The sequence below is a fragment of the Falco rusticolus genome, chromosome 3, assembly GCF_015220075.1.
Source record: "Falco rusticolus isolate bFalRus1 chromosome 3, bFalRus1.pri, whole genome shotgun sequence".
NCBI lineage: Eukaryota > Metazoa > Chordata > Aves > Falconiformes > Falconidae > Falco > Falco rusticolus.
The window spans coordinates 69732298-69753688 of NC_051189.1; the positions used below are offsets into that span (position 1 = coordinate 69732298).

Consider the following 21391-nt stretch of genomic DNA (forward strand, 5'->3'; position numbering starts at 1 on the left):
TGCCCGGAGCATACTGCTTGATCAATATTGCCTGCAGGCTGGTACACTTTAGGAACTGTGTATTAGCTGCATGGAAAGCTTGAAAGAAGCTTTAATCTAAAATAGTCATATACCAAATGTTCCTCCATGTATTTTCATGTATTTATACACACTTTAAATAGAACCGTTGCTGTGTTAATGCGAGTCATGAGTAAAATTATTTAAGTGATCAGTAGCTTGGTTTTATGAATGTAAAAATAGAGCTAGACACAAGTATAATCCTACACAATTTAAAAGCGGTAGTAGTAACCTACACAGCAAGGTGTTTAATGTAAACAATAATGTAATATTTAGATTGATTTTTTGGGGGTTCTTTTTATTTCTTCTCTAAGTAGATGCTTTACTGTGCAGGCTATAATAATGTGTTCTCGCTGTGTCTTTTTTTGTTGTTGTTGCAAAAATTGATGTTACGCTGCAGGTACATTGTATTGTTACTCAGAGTGGTAGTCACTCCTGCATGGGTGCAGAGAATTACTACAGTGCTGAGTGTCTTTAGTTGTCAGGTTAGTGTTTGTTGCAGAACTGGCCTTTTGAGGGTTTTTAGCTTTATTTACTTCTTAAATTCTTTCCAGCAGGAGTATGACAAAATCAATGAATACACTCATAAATTTCTGATTCTGTTCTTTACTTTAAGAATTCCCTTCCTTAAAAAGACTGTGTTAAGGCATCTTCGCTGTATTGGCAAATTATTTATTTTCTGCAGCAGGGACACTGAAGTGCTTGTCAGACTTCTGTGTTCTCACTATCTAACTAAAACTGTTAAGTTGTTACAAGAAATAAGTGTTCGTAGGCTATGCAGAGTATTGCCCCTATTTGTCGAGGGATTGGATTTGGTGGGGTTTTTTGTTAGGTTTTTTTTTGTTAGTGTTTTTTAATGTAATGGTCAGATAACTTGATGAATATTTAGCAGCCTGTATGTTTAATCATACAGTTATATTCTGGTTGTAGTTTGCATTCAGGGCACCAGGTGAGTCCAGAGGTCTTTGCTCCTTGCTCACTAAGCAAATGATATAAGGCTAGCTCTGCAAGAAAACTAGCAGTTCATCCACTTTAAAGACACTGCTAATATAGCAGGTGCTGTACTGTGCTACATGCGTATTTTATATGTGGTAGTAATGATGCATAGATGTCAATCCATGCAGGAGTGTTTTCGATAATACACTCTTTTTTCCACAGTGTTGGAATATGAGAGGTGAGAAATCCTTTCCTGGGAGGGTGTTTGAGGTTTAGAAAAACTGCTGTGTGGGAGGGAGCACATCCAGCTAAGTTACCTGAATGCCCCTTTCCAAAGCGACACATGAGAAACAGAAGAAAGTTCACTTTGACAGGGTCATTGCCGATTTCTGTGCAAGTGCTGCATAGTGCTGCTTTTCTGTGAATCTGTTGCAGGAGGTGGTCTCAAACTTGTCCAAGAGCTCTTAAGTGCCATTCTAATGCGATGCTAATATTCTTTAGGGTACATAACATAATAAAATGGGGAAACATAGACAGATTAAGGGAATTAACACAGTAATTTAATAACTTGCATTTAAAATAAAACCAGCATGTGGCTTGTGTTACTGTTAGACTTTTTAATTATAAACCTGCTGTGCCTCCAAATTTTTATGCGTTTCCTCATTTATAAGTGTATTTCCTATTGTTACAAGCTTTTTGGTTATCACTGTAATCCAGTGGTATCATCTGGAGGCTAGAGTCCCATTGTATAGCAGGTACCATACAAGCATCTTGGACCCTGGAAGGTGTGCACAATTCAGCTGGTTTATTTATATTAATCTAAGCTTTAGGCATCTAATGTAGGTGCCATGGTTTGTCCTTATGAGATGTTGATTTTCCCTGACTGGCAATTTGGAGATTTTAGGCTCCTAAGATTCATCTTCCAATAGGCACCTAAGTGGGTATATAATGACAATACACTTCTATGTTATGAACTCACACTTAAGGGAAATTTTTTGTGGAGTTCTCTTACATCAGCAAAGACAAATTACAATTTTAGCAGCTGCAATACCTCTGCAAGGCATGGTGATGGATAGACTGTAATGAGCTCCTGCCATTGAGTGTTGGGACACTGAGAATGGAGGGAATACAGGCATTTTTAAAAGAGGTTTTCTTAAGGCTTAGAACATGACTTGCCCAAAGCCCATTAAAGTAGTTTCAATTTAACATAGTGTATTTAAAAGTTACGTAGTAAAGATATTGTAATCAGAGGTGTTCAGAACACCACTGTGAATAATGTCCATTGACTTATTTTAATAGGTACTCTTCTTAGTGTTTTTATTTTCAGAACTGCTACAGTTTTCTGTCTCTTTCCTCCCAAATGTCCAAGCCCTTAGTTGAAGGAACAGATATGTAAAATCACTCCTAAAGTTGAATTAACAATAATAATACAGTTTAAGGGGTTTTTGTTGTTGTTTATTTTAAAAATGTCTCAGATCCTAATTTGCCGTTGGATAAAGCTCTCTGAGGGAGAGGAGGGGAGTACTAAATAATTTTATTTCTTACTGACAGGGAAGCGTGCTGGTTAAGCAAAATCCACTCAACACTGGAGGTTGTTTTGCAAAGCTGGTTGTTGATGTCTTGCCTCTTTTCAGGTTCCTGTTGTATTTTTTATTTAATACAACGCAAGAAATTAGAGGCACTGTCACATCAAAATGTTGGGGTTTTTTTTCAGGGTGTTGCAGCTTAATTTGTGTGTGTGTATGTATTTGACACTAGTGCTGTAAGTTATTGACTCCCAATTTATCACGTGTTGTAGGATCTGCAGCAAACACAGAAATAAATCTTTAATGCTTACTGCTGTCTCCAAGAATCTGGCGAACTGTAACTTCTTTTGGTTGGTGTTTGAGGAATGAGTGCATTATCAGTTGCTGTTATCAGTGGCTTCTCTGTGCTCCACAGCCTCTGCAGTCGTTGTCCCTCGCAGATTCCAAGCTGAAGACTGAGGTCACCATCATTATTAATGCCTTAGGCAGCAATACTTCTCTTACAAAAGTGGATATTAGTGGAAATGCCATGGGAGATATGGGAGCAAAGATGCTGGCAAAAGCCCTACAGATAAACACTAAGCTCAGGTAAGGGAAATGTGTTTGCAGTAAAAGAAAGAATGGCTTAATAATACTGAAGTTGTTGGCTTATTCTCAAGCTGTTTCTCTTCAGAGCCGTTATAGGTACAGCCACTTCATAGTATCTCCATTTGGAAAGATTCTCATCCTTTCTTAAAAAAAACCCAAACAAACAAATAAGAGAAGCAAATGGTCTCTGCAAAAAAGGTTTCCATAACTGAAACTGCAGAAAATTACATTTTTCTAAATTTAAACAGAAAGACCTCTTGATGAAACAAGAACACTCTAAATTTTCTGGAATCATAGAAAAAAATAATACCTTGTTATAGAGTTCTGGATGTTATCAAATCCAATGTCCTTCTCAAAGCAGGTTCAACTTTAGAGCTATACTAGGTTGCTCAGGGCCTTGTCCAGGCAGGTTTTGAAGACCTCTAAGTGCAGGGATTCTACAGTGTCTCTGGGAATCCTGATCCAGTGCTTAGCAACTCTCTTCTGTTCTGCTCTCTCTCTTCTACTGAAGGCCTTCCCAGCAGAGAAAATTCTGATACTTGTTTGGGAAATTAAAGCAAATTATTCTGTGTCTTCTGGAGTATAGTTTGTAGGAGAGCTAAGAACACATGGAATTCAGAATGGGTAGCAGCATGGACAATCCCTCCTTCCCCTCTCCCCTGCCTACAGTGCTGATGGACCTTGGCTTCTTTTCTCCGCAAATCCATCTGCCCAACAACTTCATGGCTTTTTGTCATGTCTGGTGTTGATGGCTTGAAAGCATCACTTTTTTTTTTTCTGTATAGCATGTGATTAGCAAACAGTAAAACCTTCAATCAGCATGAATCTGGATGGGGACACCTCTAAATATGTCACCATCATTAGGAAAGCTAATCCTGACTCCTCCTCTTGTCAGACTGTGCAGATGAACCTTCCTCAGTGTACTGTCTGTGTGAAGAGACCGCTTTGTCCTTGATCTCCAAGCATTTGTTCCCTGGGGGATGAAAAATTCCCCAGAGCAGTCCTGGATATTTTGTTCAGAAGCAGTGGTCCTGGTCTTTGCTTTTCTATGCCCAAACAGAAGATTGAAAATGTCAAGAAAACACTGGAGAGGTGGCTTAGGGTTTTTGAATGTATTAAAATGAAATGACCACAGTACCTGAAGAAATAAAGCCTTGACGGCTTTTAAGATGGCAGACTGTAATGTTTCACAGTACACTGAGTGTCACAGTTGACATAATGTAACCACAGTCCGCGGTGTGATTGCAAACAGAATAAGGCAATGGTAACTTGTTCTGCTTAAAATGTTAAAAAATCACATCCAGGTGGAAATACAAACATGCTTTCCAATGATAAAAATATCCCAAGATTTGACCCTAAGCATATCTGATCTTTGCAGAGCAAGTGTAGAATCTCTTTTCCTCTCTTCCTTACCCCCCATTCCATCTAACAAAAAGAAGGGATAATTCTGCAACAGCAGAAGGATGTCAATACTTGTGAAACCCTGCCAACTTTTTCTTTTAAACACCAGAAATCTGTGTTTGTTTTTGACTTTTTTTTAAGAACAGCTACAACTAGTGCTCTTGCACAAACAAGATTTATCCGCTTGACTGCCTCTTCTGACTATTAATGAGATCTTTGAACTTGTTCATAAATTGCCAGGCAGTCTCCTTTGAGTGGTCTAAATTAGGGGAGGAGGGGTAAGGCTTGATCACTCTTATTGCTGTTGTGTATTCAAAAGAGCTATAATTTATGCACCTAACCTAATGGCTTATATCAGCAGCTAGTTATGTTGCATGTGGAATCACAGGCACTGTGTGATGAGGTAATACAGAATTAAATATACAGTAGCTTCCAAATTTTGGCCACCTATCAGCATTAATTTTTTTAATACCCTTTTCTATAACTGTGGCTATATAGCCTATGTAGAACAGAGTTTGATCATTTACTGCAGTTTTCTTAGTTTTCAGTGTGGACTCACAAAGCAGACCTTTGAACTTACTTTTGATGCTATTCCTGGAAAAAGCTGGAATTTTATCTCCAAATATTTCTAATAACTGTATTTCAGAAAAGCTATGTTCTTACATTAATGATGGAAAATGTAGTACAGAGTCCCCTTTAAAGAAAAGGAAACTGAATTTTGTAGTACCTTTGTCCCTAACTTCTGTCATTTCAAGGCTTTAGCATGTAACTGAAGACAGGTTTTTTAAATGTTGCCTTCCACTATACAGTTTTGGACATACAGCACTGTGTTAATTTCATAGGCAATGTTTCAATATAGATTTATTTTGTGGTTCTTGTTTAACTTTTTTTTTTTTTTTTGCCTTTCTCTTCCCCTCCCACTTCTCAGAACTGTAATATGGGACAAGAATAACATCACTGCCCAGGGCTTCCAGGACATAGCTGTGGCACTGGAAAAGTAAGTTCTCAAGCAACTGAATGACTGATGAAGAGGCCAAAGACTTAGATCCTGAATGATTTGAGCAGCTGCAGTTCTCACCACAGTCAGAACGATCTGAAGACGCTGAGTGCTCTCAATTTTAAACACCAGGGTGCTTAATCTAAAGGAAAATTTATGACTTCACATCCTTCAAAAGGATGGGAAAAGGCTCTGTGGCTCTTTCATCCATACTGTACTATCAGCATTGAGGCTGTTGAGTTATGCTATTAGAATTAAAATACTGAATTTGGGAATATTTTCCCTTTTTATTCATTCTCTTGTGTTGATAGCATGCAGAAATTCTATTCTAGTCAGTGAATGAAGCTGTATATAATAACAGAAAATTACTGAAGCATGCCTTTGTGGTCTGACTTTTTTTTTCTTTCCCCCAGCAAACTGAAACTAATAGTGATGATTTACAGAACCATGATTATTCATTGTAATCGCTATGGCCTGGGTCATTTTGCTTCCCTGAGCTTACAGTTGTAGCCCTTACCAGTGATAGATGCTAAATTACTTTCATCTCTCTCCATCTCCATCTCTTTTTTTTTTTTTATATGTTATTATTACTTTTCTTAAGAGGAAAAAATTACAGATTTAAATTAAGCAGCAGTTGCGGTTGTTTCATGTCATTAAATGCCTTGGATGGGAACAAAGGCTGTCTGTAGAAGGTGAAGGTAACATACAATTGGTAGTTTCTAGACAAGAAATGTCTTGCAAAACTGTAACTACTTAGGGGAGCATCTTAACCCTTGGAGGGGTCATGGGGCTAGAGCTTATAAAGTTATTTGTTTTATGGAACTGTTGTAGTTTATATACTTGGTTTCAAAATTGCACTGATGGGGGAAATTATATAAATGATGTGTAATTAAGCAAATCATCTTCGAGTGATTCCATTGATAGTAGTGAATAATAATTTGCAAAGGTTATTTCTCAACTTACAGACATTTCTCTTTTAGAAAGCAATAGCTTGTACATTTATGAGAGTCTGGTAGAAAAGAAAATAAATTTATTTTCTGGTTAGTATCACTGGTGAAGCCACACCTCAAATACTGCATTCAGTTCTGGGCCCCTCACTGCAGGAGGGACATTGGGGTGCTGGAGCGTGTCCAGAGAAGGGCAGCGAAGCTGGTGAAGGGTCTGGAGCACAAGTCTGATGAGGAGCGGCTGGGGGAACTGGGGTTGTTCAGCCTGGAGAAAGGGCAGCTCAGGGGGGACCTTATTGCTCTCTACAGCTGCCTGAAAGGAGGGTGTAGCAACATGGGGCTCAATCCCTTCTCCCGGATAACAAGTGATAGGACAAGAAGAAATGGCCTCAAGTTGCACCAGGGGAGGTTTAGAATGGATATTAGGAAAAATTTCTTTGCTGAAAGGGTGGTCTGGCATTGGAAGAGGCTGCCCAGGATTGAGTAACCATCCCTGGAGGCATTTACAGGACGTGTAGATTTGGTGCTTAGGGGTATGGTTTAGTGGTGGACTTGGCAGTGTTTGGGTAACAGTTGGACTCGGATCATCTCAAAGGTCTTTTCCAACTTAAATGATTCTATGATCCTGTAACTTTTCTGTTCTGAAGTGCTCGGATAAGTAATTAGAAAGGAGGGGAAAATCCGAAGGCAAAACCAAATAATCTAAGGAGAAAAAAAAAAAAAATTGCTACAGATAATTGTGTGACAGTGCACTTTGAGGTGACATCTCATTTGTTTAGCTTCAATACTGAGGTAATTTTATGTCTCTTCTAACATTTTAAAATTGTGAAACCCATTGATAATATCACAACCTAAGCCACAAGCAACGAGAGTTTAAACTTGCAGGAGGGGGACTGTCAATACTGGCTGAAAACAATTAGCCTTTAAGCAGTCCATCTCAAAGACATACTGAGAACATCCTCCACCCTATGTTTCCTAAAAATATGTGAAACCATCGATATTGTGTAGGAAAGAATCGTTGCTCATACTGAAGATGCTTGTGGGTATGTGTGTTGTGCATTTTGCTTGGAATTTGTTCTTGGGAAAAATAATCATACTAAACCACAAAAAAGGAGAAAGCTAGGCTTTCATAGTATGATGAGGAGGCTGAGGAGAACTGGGAGGGGTAGTAATAGACTTAAAACCAGACTGAAGTAATCTGAAGACTGTTTGGGTTTTTTTTTTCCCCTCCTCCCAGCTTTTCTTCATCTGTTCATAGTTGTGTGAAAACGTTGTTTCTACAAGGGAATTCCAGGAGCATGGCTGTTGACAGAGTTGCCCCAGGGGTGTCCCAGCCAGCTGATGCGAGATGCTAAGAGGATCTTCTGTAGAGTCTGGGACAGGTGTCAGTTCAGGAGAGCATTTGAGAAAAGGCATCCTATTCAGCCTTGCCATTAAACAGGCACTTGTATCTCTGTAATTTTAATATGAAAATAAGCATGTTCTTGTGTGCTTTATAGCCTAGAGCCCACTCTGTCGTAGAACTGTATGTTATTGCCCCATATTAATTTCTAAAATACATTTTTTTCTGTATGGACTGACTGAAGAAATGTTTCAAGTTCTAAAATCTCATGGGAAATGCTGGAATTTGTTAGAGGGCTATGAATTCTTCCCTTAGCAGTGACATGAAATTCACATGCCTAAGCGCGCAAAACAGATGATATTATTCCCATTTTTGTAAAAACAGACAATAAAATCCTCACTCTACAGCAAAGACAAAGAGTGTGTCATGAATGGAGCAGAAGTTATTACAAGGGAAATAACATGTGATGAAATGTAGGACGGTTGTCACACATGCTGTATGTTAAGGGAGAGAAAGGTTTTTGAGACATCCTTTCCAGTGTCTGAGCGCCTCTCTGAAATTAAGCATCCTTTAAATACAGGTATTTTGCTGAGAGTATTAATGTGTTGTAAAATTACTGGATTACTGAGTTGGTAGTGTACAGTGTTACATGAGACAAGTGGAGTGTTAATAAAAGGAATGGAGGAATATTTTAGACTTCAAAGGAAGCAGAGAAAAATGAAGTGTGAAGATAAATATTGCTCCTACAATCAAAGTTGAAAAGCGAGCTTTAAGTTACCCCCCCAACCCCTCCCCAAGAGCCGGTTAATTTTTAGATTAAAATGAAGTAGCATTCTGATACAATGATGTCTGTCTGGAAGGAAACCAAGTACAGAGCTTTCCTTAGGGCAGTGGTCTTCTGAAGTTCTGCCTCTTGTGACTGTATGTCCATGAAATCTCCTTGCCTTTCATTTTCCTCCACTACCTATGTGTGGGTGAGGGAAGGTGCACTAAGCCTTTGACTAAATTGAATTTAGCATATAATTACTAGCATGAGAGCTGGCAATTACAGATGTCAATGAATGGGATGTATTAAATGTCAGACAGCTGCAGAGATCCTTGGAAATCTACCTTTGTTTCTTTTCAACTAAATAAATACCCCACCTGCCAGGTAGTAGTCAGGCAATTCACAAGTTCTGTAATTATTATCTGTCTTTGAGCTTGGTATCTTTGACATCTAAAAATTTTCCCTATGCTGGTGGACAGCCAGTTCTTCACTGTTTAGTATTACATGAGGACAACATGGCCTGTATAGTTTGCGCAGTTCTTCTGAAGGACAAGACAACTAGAAAGAAAAGTGAATTTTCTGGCTGTGATGCAGTAAGCAGTTGGACACAGTGGAAGGGCAGGGACCTTGCTGACTCCATGTGAGTAACTGCCTGCACTGACAGCTGTACATAGCCATGTTTACATTGGGGAAGAAATGTTGAAGTCTTCTGTTATCATTTAAGGTAAAACATTGGGTAGTATCAATGAGGAACTGGTGTGTTTGGCAGTTCAAAAGACTGTGGTCCTTCAGAGAGTGGTGTTTCATGTGGCGGCTCAGCCAGTGGGAGAGGAATTGAAAGAATCTCGGAGTTTCACAGGAGTTGGCGTGTCTGTTGTTGGAGTTAGTGCATCGAGTGAGGAATGGGTCCATTGAAGTCAACGGAGTTGACTCAGTTGAAATTGTCAACTTTAAAGTGCTCTGAGACTTCTCACCATACTTACGTAGCTCTGGATGGAAGAGGAACAGACAGACAGTGGGAGGAAGAGATGTTTGCAGGAAATTAGAACTAATTGAAAAAAGGAAGAATAATCTCCTTTCCAGGTTTTAAGAAGTTCCTGCTTTTTTTTTTTTTTTTTTTTTGTTTATTCAAATCTGAAGGTGTGTGGACATACCACTGCATGGAGCCTTTTAGGTTTAACTGTGTTATGCTAGCCAATTTATGTTCTCAGAGTTTAAATGTAATTTTGGCTCACAACCAAAGCCCTATCTTTATTCTCATATCACAGCAGATGGACAAAGCTACAGAAATATTTTGCAAACAAATAAGTAAAACGCAGGGAGCAAATGTTTGCATGAAGCAATGTGGAGAAGCTATGCTTGTTTTGTCAGCTTTTATTAAAAATCTAGCATCTTCAAATTGTTGTAAATTCAAGAAGTTAATAAATAGTAAATTTTCAAAACTCAGTCTCAGTTGCTATCTGTCTGTTACTGAATATTTCCATTTAGACTTAGATCTGATAGAATTGCCAGCAGGCACTAATAGTCCCTGTTCTGTTTCGATACAGGAAAACGTCATCCAACCTTGTGCACAAAGGTACAGAGAACAGCTAGGCCTTTTTAATTGACAGTTACTGGGCACTGGCCATCTAACTGCATTTTTTGCTTTTCAGAATCTCCACTATCTAGTGGCAAGGAAGAATTAGCAGCAAAAAGGAGCACGCATGCCTCCAGTTACTCCACTTACAAATGTGAAAAATAGTTTCTTAGTACCTTCCATGGACAAGCTAGATGCATCTTATTTCTCCCTTTAGTTTATTCTTCATAAAGAGATACAGTAGTTAGGTTAACTTTTACTACTAAGAAATCTTTTTCTTTTATTTTTTGTTAGGAATTACACTTTGAGATTCATGCCTATACCGATGAATGATGCTTCCCAAGCGCTTAAAACAAACCCTGAGAAAACAGAAGAGGCACTGCAAAAGGTATTGCATATACCACAAACGTACAGAATTAAAACCACTAAAAATAAAGTAATAATTTTAAGCGGCTGTTACTTCATGCTTGCCTGAGTAAGAATTCTAGGTTAGATTCTTTGATTTTTTGATTTGCATGGGCATATACGTAGTAATCAAGTGCTGCAAGAACATGTAGGGAGTTTTATTCCAAAGAATGGTTGGAGTGAAGGCTGATGGAATGCAATAGTGTAGTATCAAAAAGTCGTAACTAAGTAAGTGCAAACTAGACCTTGTATTGCTGTATACCTAACTATGATAGGGAGAGTTAGAAACTGGCATGTTTATTGCATATGTGCTTGTGGCTATTTCCATGTGCATAGAATTATGGGTACGTATTTTTTATTTTGGCATAAAAAGTGCAGTCAGTGCTGTACAAGACAAAGGATGCGCTTTAATTTGAGGGAGGATAAAAACATTTAGTGCCTGTGTTTTATATTGTACATATAAAAGTCACACACTATGTTGCCCTAGATAAACAACTGCACCAACTTGTTCTTTTGGGTGAAGAGGTGTTGACAGTATCTGTAGCAGTTCCACTTGCATGACTTATAAAATTCCCAGCTGACTTTTAATATATTAAATCTTGCGAGCTCCAAATGAGCCTCCCGCTCAATCAGAAAGCATACAGTTCACATTTTTTTAATGAGTAGTTTTCCTTCAGCCAGGGTAGGGTCATAAAAAACTTATAAATAGTTCTTACAGATAACTGTGATTTAAAAAGCAAATGTCTATGATCCTGATTAGTAAAGGAATTTTCAGTAAAGTGGTTCTCACAGGGAAAAGTGCTGGTAGTTAGCACCTTTCTCTTTGATGCATGAAAAAGATCTAAATTCTGCTTTAAAAATCTGAATTGTGGGCATGGATGTTTTTCTTACATTTAATATAATTGTAGATAGATTCACGTCTAGAATGAGGATGCATCTCTGAAAAAAATATCGTGAAGCTTCTGGCCATGGGGATTTAAATTCTACGTGTTAATTAGCCATTAGGTACAAAGAGCATTTTCTTTAATTCATTTCAGTGTTGCTAAAACTTTTTGGCTCTGAGTTTGTTTTAACATGTGTGGTTCAGACTTCCTTTACACAACACGAGTTAAGTTCTCTCCAAAAAAAGGTAACAGTCTTGGGAGTGGTGCTGTGAATGCAGCCAATTCCACGCATGCAGGAATGTCTGGCCGCATGGACTGAGCTGTCATGCCTGGTGCAGGGACACCTGAACTGACTAACGTCTCAGGAGGGTCTGTAAGCATCAGTAGACCACAGCTTAAATACAATGAGCGTGCTCCTGGCCCTGGTCCAGCACCAGATGGACATAATATACTTCCCAAGCTCCGGTATCTCTGCAGCACACAATGTGGGCAAACTGGATAAACCGTGCATTACTGTGGGGCATGGCTGGACTGTTGCCACTCTTGCTGCTGATGCAGGTTTAGAGGTAACTATCCCTCTTAGTCTCTGCTTCACAATATGCTGGCTCTTCACCCAATGTTTTACCCTCTCTTCCTTTTAGATGAGGTACATCACCTTTGATGAACCGTAAACAGTTTGCTAGCATGTTTTTTTGACAGAAGTTTAATGGAGCCAGGTTAGGGGGTTATGTTGCATGCCATTAAGCTGGCTGATGGTGTGTGTTGACTGCTGGTGACAGTTGTGGTAGGTTGTGACCAGCAGCTGTGAGTAGGAATCATTTTCAAATCATGTCTTTGAAGAGCACTTATGTACTACTTAGACTTAAGTCTAACTTCTGAACTGAGCCTTCTGTATCAGTTAGGCACTTTTAGATATTTTATGTTGCCTCCAGCCCATACTGCTATTTAAATCTGTGTCTTTGCAGTGGGCTGAATGCATCTGAAAGTAATAAACTGACTACCTTGTGTCATCGTGGTCTCTACAACAACACTTTTATGGATAGAGTCCCCTCAAATGTTTCTCAAACCTGGATCTGTAACTTATGAAACTGTTCAAAATAAAAGACTAATTCAGAAAACACTGGCAAAATCACAGTGTTTAACAATGTTTCATTAGTCCGTGAATGAACAACTCTTTGCCAACGTGATTATTAAGCAGCGAGACACACAGAATAAGGTTTGCAGATAACAAATACTCAGGCAGTTTTTTCCTGTCAGTCCACGTTTCTGATACAGCGGCAAAATCAAAAGCACATTACAATGGGGACAGTCAAATCAGCTTCCTAATATCTTTTTCTTTTTTAGATAGAAAACTACTTGCTTCGTAACCACGAGACCAGAAAGTACCTACAGGAGCAAGCATACCGGCTGCAGCAAGGCATTGTCACTAGTACCACTCAGCAGGTGAGAACTTGTTCCTTACTGGTACTTACTTGGTGTATAAAATCTGTCTGGGGATAGAGTTCTCTCTCATTCTGTTGGACTAGCTTAAAGCAAGATGTGCCTCCTGGGTGACACTTCATTTCCCAAGAATAATTATCAATGATAATATTTTTGGAAGGAAAAATACCTTTTGTGAGAGACAGGGCTAATGTATAGTAGTACTGTGTAGAGAAAGACCTGAGCTGTTTTGGAGTGAGCCACTGCTGGAACCAGGAACGGTTTGGTTCATTTACGCTTGAGAGTCTGACTTTTCAGCAGACTGTCATCAGTGTGACAAGCATCATCATAAGGTGATTCACCAGAGTTGGTGTCGGAGTTGGTTCCAGTCTCTGCCTGGTACTGAGCAACCATGTAGTACCACCAGAGTAAGCAGGCTTGGAGAGTAACTCATAGTCTACCTTACATCTTCAGAACTATGGGTATCATGGAAAGCTACCCTCCTTTGCTCCCTCCTCCCTCTAAGCAAAGAAGTCTTCTGTACTGTGTAGTCTGGACAGCTGAAAAGGCTCTCTGTCTAACACAGCCCAAAATACTGCTTGAAGCTGGTAAGCTTTTGTGTTTTGTCAACCACTACCAGGTTTCCTAAATGCCATGTGTTATCTGTTTTTTTCGTCCTTTCTCTTGAGAGGACTACAAATGTTTTCTGTGGTACCTTACAGTTCTCTCTCTTCTAGTGCATTTCTTGCAGTACCCCTCAGGGCTGTTTTCAGCTCTAGTACACCAGTGAAGCAAGGTGGTATAAGAATAAAACTTGTCATGGCTTTCCTTTTAAATTTACTTCCATGTTTGTTCACACCAGATGTGTTCCCATGCAAATAGGAAACTCCAGCAAACAGGAGAGGAATATCTCTTCTGCTCTTCAGCTGAGTCAATGAAATTTCTGTGTTCTCTGCTTTACTTTTTTTTGGTGAATCTTAATTCAAAGTGGCCTTTTTCTACCTGTGTTATTAAAATTTAATGGGACAAAGTTTTACTACTAGAACCTGAAATTGTGCTTTAACCTCTTGATAGAGAAGATGGTAAGTGGGAGATGTACAGGCACTAAAACCTGCAAGAGCAGTATCACTTTATTTTAGTAATTTATCTGTTCCAATGCCCCAAGTTAATAATCTCCATATGAATTAAGCTCAGATCTTTTTATAGCTTGGTGATTTCAGCTGTGCTTTCCTCAGTAACCACACGCACATATCAGCTTTCAGTAAATGTAATTTATTGTTGTTTTGAAAGTAGAGTAAGATTACTAATTTCTATATTAAATTGTGTACAATAAGGATGGATTTTAAAAACAGTTTTTAAAGAGCTGGAAAAGATTCTTTAGTTAGTATGGTGGAATTGCATTATTATTCCCAGAGTGGGGGGGGGGGGTTTGTCCAGATGCCCCAATGAGACTTTCCACTGTCTAATAATTAATTAGCTTTTTGTACTTATACAAAAAACCTCACACCCAAAAGCCTTTAAAGAGGAAGAGTCATGTGGAGCAGAAAAGGAACATGCTGTGAAATCATTTGTTCTCGTTGCTAATGATATAAGATGCTAGAACTCTAGACTTTGTATGATGATATGTGCATTCAGATGTTGTTTCAAAATGTCAAATAACCAGTTCTATTGAATGCTATGTGGGCTAATAAAGACTTTTAACTATTGTATCTCCCTGCCCCATGTATCTTAATCAGAACTGACTATATATCGGGCATATGTCAGTTTGTCTTGTAAGGATACGTACATACCACCTGCCCTGTATTTGCAGCGTGTTGAATGAATTGTGTTGCAGATACAGATTAAGTTCAATTTCTCCCACTGTGAAAGGACTGATGGAAACTTCTACTTTGGTACTTATAGTTCCCTTGCAACTAGGAATATTTACATTTTGAAAGAGTACCCCAGAAGCCTGCACAATTGCATTTTGCTTACACATGAGAAATCTCTGTTGGTGTTGCTGAATGAATAGTGACAGAGCTCTCTCTTACTGTCTGAACTTTGTAACAATTGAGGGATGTTCAAAGCTAAGTGCTAGGTATATCGATAATGTTTTCAGCATTAAACTTGCTCCAAAAAACAGAACAACACTTGAGGCTCTGTAACTTACTGGTTATTTGCAGTTATCCTGCAGGAAATTGTGGTGGAAATATTCCAAAGCATTTAGATTTTTTTTATGTTAAAGCTTTATTTATTTTTCCAGCGTTTAATTGTCTTTATGAGATACAACGCTTTCCCTCAGTAGCATGGACATACTTCCAAGCTCTGATTATGCATTTTCAGATCACTACAAATCTCATTGTTCTGCTATTGGTTTCCTACCTAGACTGAATTCAGTTTGTGTTTGACCAGCCTTCTGATGTTTTATCTTTTCTATTTCTTTTGTTCAAGTAGATGATTGACAGAATATGTGTAAAAGTGCAAGATCATCTCAATTCTTTAAGAAATTGTGGTGTGGATGCTGTACAGGAAGATGTCAAATCTGCAGAACGGCTTATGCGGGATGCTAAGAACTCGAAAACAGTAAGTCTTTCCCGGCATACTGGTAATACTGAGAGCAGTTCAATGTGTACTTTAAGCTTTTCTCTTTTTGGGGAGTCAAAATAACAGTGTGTTTCAAAAGTATTTTCTTCAGATGATCAGCTTCAGGTAGTACTTAAAGTGACTAATCATGATTTATAAAGACTTGGATTTAGCAGAGAGGCTTCCTACTATTTGTCCAGATTTGAAGACGGGTAGTGATGAGCCTACTTGCCAAAGATATTCTTTCTGTCTTACAGCTCTTACCAAATCTTTATCACCTCGGTGGAGCTTCTTGGGCAGGAGCAAATGGTTCGCTGTCCAATCCAATCCAAGAGACACTTGAATCCATGGCTGGAGAAGTCACAAGGGTTGTGGATGAGCAACTTAAGGTCTGTGGATGGATGTGTTACCATCTCTCACATGCAGAAATAACTAAATCTGCGATCTTCTGTGCTAGATGCAGATGTGCCACACTTCTATGTTTTTTTCTTTTCTTACACTTTTAAGCATATTTGTGCATAAGCTATCTTTTCATTGTTAGCTTAACTTTGTACTTTATTACCTGGATACTTGCCTGGTTGGAATGAAAAAAAATTGCTGTAGCGTTTGCAGTGGGCAGAAGGAGCATACACTGTTTGTCATCTTACTTCATCTTCTAGAAGAGGAAGACTTACCAATTGCTCCTTAGGCCGTTGTTAAAGGTATCTCTCAAACACCTTAAAAAGTCTCATGCTCTGCAGAAAAGTACTCACTAGTTAAGTTATCCCACTGGAGTGAAAGCTGCTTTTCTATAGACTCCACTGGAGAATTTTTTTCCCAGTGACCATTTTTGAACCTGGCACAGAATTTTCACTTTAACTGTTTGGCTTAGGTAAGTTGTATATGTTGAGAGTGCCCCAAGAACTAGCAGGCAGCTTTACAGGAAATCTTTTCCCAAGTTGCCTGTCAAACCTCAGTTCTTGAAATAGATGACATTGGTCTGTAAATCTTCTCACCTGTGTGTTCAGCCAGCTTTTGCTCAGAAACTTCTACCTTCAATTATGTTAGATCTTACTATATAATAAACAAGGAAGAGTCATCCGTACAGCATGTGCAAAGGTATCAGTCCAGGAAGAAGTCAAGGTGGGGAAACATTTGCAACTGTTGGGATCTGTGTGGAAGCCAATAAATTTAGAATATGGTTCTGAGGCAATGCAGATCAATTTAAGTTGATAATTAAACTATCTTGCTTGTGTTTTCCTGTATTTAAATTTATCAAGTAATCTGAAAGTAAAGGTTGAACTCTTGGTTGAAACAACATGAAAATACTTCAGTTAGTGGGAATATAATGAAGAACAATAATAATACCACACTACTAATTACTGGTTTGAAATTAAAAAGTTAATGAGGAGGAAAATGGTGCTGAATTTTTAAGATTTTACTCCCTCATTATGTGACATAAGGTAAAGATTCATTATCTCTTCTTTAATTTCTGCAGACATGAAAGTGATTTATCCACAAGATTCTTCCCAGTGGAGCTTCTAGGCTATTATTGGGATGGGAATAGTCAGGTCAGCCCTTTGTGCAGGGCTCATGCACTTAAATAAGTCCTGCGCATTTTGGAGAGCTTATAGAAGTGGGGGTGGGGGAGTGGAAAGCCTCTTCGGCATTTGGAATGTCATTCATAGTTCCTGGCATAAGACTGAGTTAATGGGTCTTTCATTTATGCTTTTACTCATTTACAGCAAAGGGCACTTTAGCTCTACCATTCTAACTTTTACATTTGATTTGTGTGGTGTTAAAGTTTAAGTGCCTTACAAGAAACTATAAAGTCAAAATGCTCTTTGTGTATTGTATCACTCGTTGTTATTAATTTTACACTCAAGTCTGAGAGGTTTTCCTTTGAGTTCTGTGGTGGCGTACTTTGCATGGAGGAGAAAATGTTGGACACGGATTAGGATTTTTTTTCACTTCATTAGGTCAGTTCAGAACATTATATGCAGTTTATTATTTATGAATATAGATAAGTTCTGTAAGTACAGTTCATTTTGTAATTGCTGGAAAAACATCCTATGTGCTCTAAGTGGAGTTTTGATTTTTAGCTTCCATAGCAACCAGAGCCCGATTCTAGAAAGTACTTGGAAATTGGGTAAAGACAGTGAACACTCTTCAGGCAAATAAGAGATTTTTTTTTTTTAAGGTTGGTTTTTTGTTTTTGTTTTTGTTTTTTGTAACTTCAAAATAGCGAAGGGAGGTGGGGAGAAAGGAGTTAGAATAGGGAAGAGCAACATCTTGGAGTGAGTTGAGTTGGCCGAAGGAGAAATTATAGCAAGGCCCTTGCATTTCTCTTGTCCTGGTGGTGTCACTGCATACACAGAACCTGGAGATGCTTTATTCAGTTGGCAAAGGCCCAAGAGAAAATAGTAAGCCAGATAAATGGTGCTTAGGCAAGAAAAGATTGTTTTGTAAGGACAGGAGTGCTTGAACTATTCCTTCTAATTTCCGTCCTAGTGCAAAGGGCTTGCTGGCTCAGTCACCTGTTCCATTTTTTTCTTTAGATATCATCATCCTCCAGTCCTTTTCCTCACTGTGTCTTTCTCCTAAATGTTAAGTCAGTAATTATGGGGAGGACTTTGTTCTCTTCTTTCTGCATGCCTGCTGACTGGCATTTGTGGCTTTGTGACTGAAACATTTGCCTCTCCACAGTCAATATCTGTAGCTATGAGTTTCCATTCCTGAAAGGTTTTGGGATGGAAGTAGGGGGCAGGGAAAGATTTCTGTAGATACAATAATAGTCAATGTGAAACCAACAGCTAAAATCCACCGCTGAAGAAACTATATTCAGTTGTGCACTTAAGAGATTCAAACTCTATTCAACTTCTAAATCGCACATTCTCTTGAGTATTTTGAGTAAAAATTAATTCGAAAATTCTCAGGCAAGGTCTTTAGTCTTTCCTTTTACTTCCCCCTGACACCTTCACACAGCATGTCTTCACAAAATCCATTTTGAAAGACCATGCTTAGACTGCAACTGCAATTCAACATAGCAAATCTTTATAACTTCTATGATTGTGATAGATCAGTAACTCCTGGGGAAGTTGAGTGTGATTTTTCAAGTTAGACTAGACAGTTGCACCAGTGAATAAATGCCATGGAGAAAAAATGGATGTGTCAGAAATTCTGATTAGTAGTTTACCTGGCTCAGTTGTCTCTGCCATTGAAGTTCTTTATCCTCCATGTGGCTATGGCAGCAGGGGCTTGAAAAGCTCTTCATTAGTGTTACGGCCCCAGAATCTGCTGTGGGATTGAAGGAGGGAGTGCAGGAGGAGTCCTTAAAATGCAGAAAGCATGGGAACCCAGAAACGAGCTCCATATTGGCTGTATTGGCAGTTGTCCCTTATACCTGTAAATAAATGTTGTAAAGATCAGACTTCCCTGTATGCTGCGGCTACTTCATGCTGCTGTGTTGTCCTCGTGAATCTACACTTAAAAAATCAGTCAGTTAAGAGCTACAGACTGAAAGATGCTGCTTTGAATCATTAAAATTATTATGCAGTAATGGTGGTTTTGTTTCTTACTCAGTATCTACATATGAAAATTGCCAGTTACGGTAGGGCTATACAAAGAGAAAAAAGCTCTGATAAGGGGAGTTCAGCCTGAGGTCACTTACCAGTGAACTGAGATAGAGAAGAAAAAGGAAATTGATAGAGTTTTCAAGGGGTGTAGTTCATTATTTGTGTACTATTACAAGTACCGAGGTTAGTGCTAGGCTTACTTACTATACCGTTCCAGTGAAACTATGATTTTGTTTCTTTTTATATTTAAGTACCTTTTTCTGTTTGGTTGTAACCTTCAGTCTCGCTGGAGATGACTTGGCCCATTTCAGTAAACTGGACTCTGTCCTGTTCCTCTCTTCTTTCCATCTTCCTTCGGACCTTAGAAAACTGCTCAAAAGCTGCAGGTGACATGGCATACGTTGAAAGATCTGATTTCTTCTAATAGTTGCTGCTTGTCCCGCTTGTTTAGAGGATTCAAAGTTGAAAAAAATGGGTCTTGCACATATGCTGAAGCATGAGCCAAGGACAGTGGCTTTATTTTCCCTGACACTTTGGAAGCATCATAGCCTGAGGAGACCCCATGGTCACTGGAGCGCAGCAGCGAGACAGCTTCAGTGTGCAGAGGCACCAGCTGCTGGAGAGAATCATCTCCTTTCCTAAGTAGCACTTCATGCTGGGAATGGGCGTAGAGAGTTTGTTTTCAAATCCTGTGCTGATGAGGCTTGACCTCTTGCAGTCTCTGAAACAAGCTAATTGAAGGTTGAAAGCCTTCTGAAGATACCTAAAATAGATTTCTGGAGTCACGGGGACTGAAGGGTGGAGTAAGGTGGATATAGAAGAGAATTTGAACAAAGAACATTTCCAGTCTTGTCAGCAAATACTCCTTTGTGTTCACAAATAAATCTGTTTTACTGTACACAGGGTACATATCAGCCTGTAGATGAAACAATATGAATTTAAAATGTAGTTTTCCAGATGACCAGCTAACTGTTTTATACCTTCCATGGTCCTACGTAATCTTTTTCGGTATGAAAAATAAAAGCAATTAGAGGAAAAATGTTTCGGTGGTATAGGGCACTAGTAGTGTTTCTATGTCTCATTTGGATTCTTACGTGTGTACATTAGAGCTTTCCTGCACCTTTTGTGACACAAGCTCGTACAAGGATGACTGTGTGGGGGACTGTGAGCCCTCACCTGCGCCTGTAGTGTGAGGGTTCTTCAGCCTTCTAGTCAGAGCTGGGCTTTGCAAAAGAAACCAGTAGGTGATAAAATGGGATTTAAGCCAGTGTTACCTTTTGTCACAGACACAGGTAGGAGGTAAATCTAATGCAGTTGAAAGGGGCTCCATAACATAACTCCGTAGCATTGAGGTATATATGAAAGATTTTTCCAAGAGAAAGTCTAAGAGGGAAGGAGTTGACTTCATACCTTCAGCAGAGGAGACTTGTTTTAAGGAAAGGGAAGTTGAGGGGCTTGGGGGGTTACATGGTCCTGTTTCTGGAGCGTGCATGCTTTTCTTCTGTCCTGGTTTAGGGTTTTGACCAGTCATTAAAGAAGAATAAAAATTGTTGACTGCACCTAAGATTCACTACAGACTTCCATGTATGTAAATGAGATCCATATATTAAAGATTTGTATGCCCACAGTGAATCACACTTGTAGCTACTTCTTAGTAGGCTGGTGTATTCCAGCTCTTTACAGCTTGCCGAATTCTGATGAGTTTCCTTTCTTCATATACTGGTGCCTGTTACGAATTGGCAGGTCTGGAGCACTGATGAAAACCGCTGATTCGGGGCACAGTTTAGAGTGAAGGCAGCCATAGCAGGGCATGCGCTGCTTCTGCAGCGTGCAGAGGCAGCAGTGGTGGGTGCGCAAGGGAAGCTAACTTACTGTTTTGACAGTTAAACAGAGATGTAAATGTTTCATATTTGAAAAGGCAAACAAGAATAGTGATGGGTCATCTTCAAAACAAGTATGTTGTTCCCTCTTAGCTTTATTTTGTATAATACCTTTTATATTGCAGCTGGATTGCAAAATGGATTGGAAATTAGGAAGAAAAAAATGTAAAAATTCCAAGTCTAAAAATGTCATAGTGCTATGTACCAAAATAATGCTGTGATCTTCTAGCTAATGAAAATCTCAGTACCTGGTGTTACCTTTTGCTTGCTGTGCTGCAGACACTCCTTGAGTCTATGGTGGATGCAGCAGAAAACCTTTGCCCAAATGTGATGAAGAAGGCTCACATCCGTGAAGACCTGATTGAGGCTAGCACTGAGAAGATTTCCATCCCACGCACTTTTGTGAAAAATGTCCTCTTGGAGCAATCTGGAATTGATATCCTCAATAAAATTAGGTACTTTAAAAGACTAATCTAAAAAAATTAGTTATAGAATTTAGATTTTGGGTTGCATTTATGTGTGTTTGTGTAGTAGAAGATTTTTTGAATGCT

General features: G+C 39.0%; 1 protein-coding gene across 4 annotated transcripts in view; it reads left to right on the plus strand.

Annotated features, from left to right (window-relative positions):
* CARMIL1 (capping protein regulator and myosin 1 linker 1) overlaps nucleotides 1-21391 on the plus strand; it is a 238573-nt gene that overhangs the window by 127294 nt on the left and 89888 nt on the right. For all 4 annotated transcript variants that reach the window (XM_037379588.1, XM_037379589.1, XM_037379590.1 and 1 more), the window contains 7 exons: nucleotides 2935-3107; nucleotides 5437-5505; nucleotides 10431-10524; nucleotides 12770-12868; nucleotides 15278-15406; nucleotides 15664-15795; nucleotides 21120-21295. In XM_037379588.1, the coding sequence (XP_037235485.1) occupies nucleotides 2935-3107; nucleotides 5437-5505; nucleotides 10431-10524; nucleotides 12770-12868; nucleotides 15278-15406; nucleotides 15664-15795; nucleotides 21120-21295 (872 nt within the window). The remainder of the gene's footprint in view (nucleotides 1-2934; nucleotides 3108-5436; nucleotides 5506-10430; nucleotides 10525-12769; nucleotides 12869-15277; nucleotides 15407-15663; nucleotides 15796-21119; nucleotides 21296-21391) is intronic.